Source organism: Triticum aestivum, chromosome 3A, assembly GCF_018294505.1.
Source record: "Triticum aestivum cultivar Chinese Spring chromosome 3A, IWGSC CS RefSeq v2.1, whole genome shotgun sequence".
NCBI lineage: Eukaryota > Viridiplantae > Streptophyta > Magnoliopsida > Poales > Poaceae > Triticum > Triticum aestivum.
The window spans coordinates 650,210,324-650,215,432 of NC_057800.1; the positions used below are offsets into that span (position 1 = coordinate 650,210,324).

A 5,109-nucleotide genomic window follows, 5' to 3' on the forward strand; every position below is an offset into this window, starting at 1 on the left:
CTGACACGTTAACATCAGCTGAAATCACACCAGTGCATTTCTCCTCTCTTTTTCAAAACCTTTTTCGAGCATTTTTTTTTATTTCTCCTCTTCTTTTTTAAACCTTTTTCCAGCATTTTTTTCATTTCTCCTTTTTTTTTTACTTTTAAACCTATTTTTAGCAGTGCTGGTGCAAACGAGAAAGAATCCGGTTCCATTCCATTCCCTCCCTTCCCTTCCTCCCCACCAGACGATAGAATCCAATGGGAAGAATCCGGGTGTCCCCGCGCGACAGACCACCCCTTCCTCGCCCCGAATCTTCCCTTTCCTTTCCCCACCCCACACGGCGCAACAGAACCAAGCGCTCGCCTCCAAAGGCCCCAATCCTGCCGCTCACGCCCCACGAACCCATCAAACCCTAGCGTCACCACCCCCCTCGAGATGGACGGCCGGGACGCCACGGCGGACCTGCAGGAGTGGGAGCTCCTCCTCGCCTCCCCCACCGCCGCCGCGGCGCCCGGGCCGTACGCCGCCGGCGGGGAGGCGGTGGTGGAGGACGACGCCGCCGGGGCCATCAAGTACGACTACTTCGACCTCGGCTCCGACGCCAAGTACGCCAGGAGGGCGTCCCTGTCGGCGGGGGCCGAGGAGGAGGCCGGCGAGGCGAGCTGGGTGGAGCCGCACCCCGGCGCCCTCGCCTTCCCCGCCCGCGACCGCGCCGCGCTCTGGTCCGACTCGTCGTCGGACGGGGAGCGGCGCGAGGACGCCGAGGCCACCGAGCCGCTGGTGGAGACGCCCCGGGAGGCGGCGGGGGTGGACGAGGGGGCGGTGGCGAAGGGAGGGCCCGCGGCGGCGGCGGCGCGGTGGTGGAGGCTGCCCGTGGAGGTGCTGCGGCTGTGGGCGGCGCGCGCGGCGAGGAGCGCCTGGTCGGTGCCCGTCGCCGTCGCGCTGCTCGGGATCGCCGTGCTCGGCCGCCGGCTGTACCGGATGCGGCGGCAGAGCAAGGCCGTGGCGCGCGTGCGGCTCGTCCTTGACGATAAGGTCAGGCCCTTTGCCCCTTTCCGCCCCATGTCGCGTCCCAATCGCTCGATCTTGCGCCGCTGTGCTTGCGTAGGCGTCTCACTCGTGGGTCTAGTGTTGGTGAGACGCTGCGTGGTGTATCACCTTTAGAACCTGCCACTGCTGAGCTTAGCAGCAGGCAGCTGCACGACAGCCTAGGTGCCACTGACATACATGATGTAAGAATAGTGTCACCTTAAGGAGAAATTCTAGGGAAGCTCCTTGTATTGTTTAAGCTGAAGGTAGAGCATTTCATGGATTTGCTTCCTCGCAAAAGGGAAAATAATAACTCTGGTTACTTCTGTTGCCATGTTTTGTTGTGTGCTCAGTCAGGAAATGCATGGCAGTAGCAATTATTTAAAGATGACAATAGTTAATACGCGATGCTATGTGAATTGTGGCTGACAGTTGAACTGATTGGATTATTGGATTGATGTTGTTATTGGCAGTTGACACTACTATATACCTCACCATTGCTTATCAATGTCTGAATCTGCAAAATTGCATATTTGTGTTGCCATCTTCGTTCTCGCTGAGCATTTATGTTTTCATCATCCCTGCAGAAGGCATCTCAATTCAAGGCCCAGCCGATGTTACGGCGAGCTCCAATGATAAAGCCTATGCTTCCCGGCAATGGAGTGACCCCATGGCCTGTGCTGGGGCACCTGTGAGTCTGTGAGATGTGAGATCGACATAGAGCTAGAAATACAGTTGGCTTGTGAGCATACTATGCACAGTCCCCTGCAGATTTATCATACCCTACTTGAAGTGCGTACTTGTGAAAGACAAAATGATGCTTAAGTGACTCATCTAGTACATCTTTTCTGCTTGATGCTTGTAATGCACCTGTGTGTGTATTTTTCTTCTGTAGCCCTGTTTTACCTATGTGCCTGAACAATGTGGCTGTGTATATTATGACACAAAGTATCTGAATATGGTTGTAGAATGGCAGTTTGAAACTGCGGCGAGCTTACTTGCAGCACCACAGTCCTCTTCTTGTTTTCCTTTCTCCCTGCAAAATGGTGTTGGCGGTGAATTCAGCACACCTAGAAAGGGTAGCATTATCTACGAAATCAGCCGATGTTTCTGAATGATAATAGCCATCGATCACAAGGTCGTCGGCAGATCGTCTTTCAAATTGTCGTGTGCAGAGTAATTTCGATGATAATATGGCCTCATCTGATGAGACACGACTCAGGGAAAGAGAACAGCAGAGTCAACATGGAACTGCCGCAGACATATTGGCAGGGCCGATCGTGCTTCCAGATTAATTATTATTAGAGGAGCTTATGGGCACATTTTTCATCGAAGTGGTCGTGCCGGAGTGGTTATCGGGCATGACTAGAAATCATGTGGGCTTTGCCATATCTAAAGGGTCAAAGTATAGTAGATTTGCAAGCATTTTTCCCCTTTGCTTTCTTGCAATAAAGAAATGTATATCATACATCGTGGCCATGATTTAATTTTTTTGCCATTTTTCTGTAGGGTGTAGAATTGTAAGCATTTTTCCACTTTACTTTCCTGCAACAAAGAAATGACCACCATCATCTCGACAAAAGAAAAAAGAAATGATCACCATATAAAGTTCGAATCCTGTCGACCATGATTTTTTGCCATTTCTCTAGAGGGTCAAAGTATAGTAGTTTTGCAAGCATTTTTTCCCTTTACTTCACGATTTTTTTTGCCATTTTTCTGTAGGGTCAAGTTATAGTAGAATGGTAAGCATGTTTCCACTTTACTTTCCTGCAACAAAGAAATGATCACCATCATCTCGAAAGAAGAAAAAAGAAATGACCGCCGTCATCTCGAAAAAAGAAAAAAAGAAATGATCACCATATAAAGTTCGAATCCTGTCGACCATGATTTTTTGCCATTTGTCTAGAGGGTCAAAGTATAGTAGATTTGCAAGCATTTTTTCCCTTTACTTTCTTGCAATAAAGAAATGTAAATCATATATGGTGGCCACAATTTTTTTGCCATTTTTCTGTAGTGTCAAGTTATAGTGGAATCGTAAGCATTTTTTCACTTTACTTTCCTGCAACAAAGAAATGATCACCGTCGTCTCAAAAAAATAAAAAATAAACGATCACCATATATCGTGTTTCTATTTCTCTAGAGGGTCAAAGTATAGTAGATTTGAATGATGGTGATTACAAGAACCCCGGTAACATAATTTGAATGACATAGCTTGTTTGAATCCTGCTGACCACGTTTTTTCCAGGAGGGTCAAATTATAGTAGATGTGCAAGCATTTCCCCCCTCTTTACTTCTCCGCAACAGAGAAATAAACACCATATATCGTGTTTCACAAAATGTAGTAATTGGCAAAGCAGGTTATTAGCCGGTGCTGGGAGGATCACTTATCCAGTCATCATCGACTCATATACCTTATTTCATGTTGTTCTTTTATGGACTCCTAATCGGGGTCAATAAGAGGATGTTTTTTTATACAACCAGACTGCTATGGCCTGGAGAAAGAGGATAAGAAAAAAAATCATCCTGTAAAATGGTCTGAGGTGTGCAGAGCTAAATACATGACAGGGGGGACTAGGAATTCAAAACCTAGCTTTGATGAATAAAGCTTTGTTGTGTGGAAACTGTTTAACATTGAGGGGCTTTAGGGCAGCAAATGCTAATAAATAAATATCAAAATAATAAATGTCTTGCTAGAATTAAGAAAAAGCAGGGGGATTCACAGTTTTGGTGTGAGCTGATTAAGCATCAGGGTCATTTTCTGTCTTTGTGCAAATTTGTAGTGGGGGGGTGGCAAAAATGTAAGATTCAAGGAGGATAGATGGGTTGGGGGGAAATCCCTTAATGAGAATTTCCCTAGACTTTGTAACATGTGTTTTGACAAAAGTAAGTCTATTGGTGAGATATTGGGTAAAGGGCTTGATGATGTACAGTTTAGAAGAACACATTATGGGGATTCTCTTGAACTTTGGAAGAGGTGTGTGTTGTAGTGACTTTAGCGGATCAAAAAGATAGGATCCAATGGACCTTAACCAAAAATGGTATAGACACTATTAAATCATATTACAAACACTTGATTGAGAATGGAATGAGATATCCACGTGATTTTTTGTGGAAATCGAAATACCCCCTAGAGTTAAAGTGTTTCTTTGGCTAGTTCTTCGAAATAGTATCCTTATAAAAGACAATCTGTTTAGAACAGGATGGTCTAGGGACAAGAAATGTCCTTTTTGTGACCGAGATGAGAACACTACTCATCTGCTTTTTGATTGTTCTGCAGACAGACTGCTACAGAATATTATGAAATGTGCTTTTGATTTACCTATTAGTATTCAAAACACATTTGATGTGTGGCAGAAGCAATTTAGTAAAAATGGTAGAAATTTCGCAGTTACTGTGATATCTTTGGTATTTTCGGCAATATAGAAGTTAAGAAATGGGGTGATTTAAAAAAACAAGGTTGTTGACTTTTGTGTTCCTCTTAATCTGGCAGTTAAAATGCTCCATGATTGGTTTGTTTTGCAGACAAACCCAGAAAGACGAATGGTGTTGAAGTGGGGCGTAAGAAGGGTTGAAATGATCGTTGGGGAAAGTCTTCAAAGTTGCGCACTGATGGAGGACCTCACTTCGGATCAAGGCTGGCTGAAGGGGGGGGGTCTGTTCTACCCAGATGGAGCTTTGGTTGATCTCTCCCAGTTTTTTGCTTTGCGTTTAGAACTATCTGTGTAAGAACTTTTGGCTGGTGTTAGCTGGTCTATAAATAAAGTATGATCGTCCTGGAGATTCCGACATGTGGTTGTCCTAGGATGGATTTGTTATGTTGGCACTAAAACCTTATTAGCTTGCTCTAGGCTTTGTGGCAGTTTGCTGTTTTAGCCTTTTTGTGGTTTCGATGGATAGTTGGGGATAGGCTGGCTGAAGCCATCTTCAAACCATGCATCATTTACCTTTTTTAGTTTTCTGTTGCTGGTAGTTTTTTTAGGGAAGATGTTATGGTTTCTAATAAATGATAATCAAAGAGGGAGCTCTCTTTTCTCAAAACGAAAATAAAAAATATATTGTGTTTCTTTGTTGTGATTACAAGAAACCCCGATACAT

General features: G+C 45.1%; 1 protein-coding gene across 1 annotated transcript; it reads left to right on the top strand.

The window, feature by feature from the left end:
• Nucleotides 1–253: 253 nt before the first annotated feature.
• Nucleotides 254–2,017, top strand: LOC123062935 (uncharacterized). Its single transcript, XM_044486633.1, has 2 exons — nucleotides 254–1,020; nucleotides 1,602–2,017. The coding sequence occupies exons 1-2, from the start codon at nucleotides 421–423 to the stop codon at nucleotides 1,707–1,709; spliced, it is 708 nt and encodes a 235-aa protein (XP_044342568.1). The 5' UTR covers nucleotides 254–420; the 3' UTR covers nucleotides 1,710–2,017.
• The last annotated feature ends 3,092 nt before the right edge of the window (nucleotides 2,018–5,109 follow it).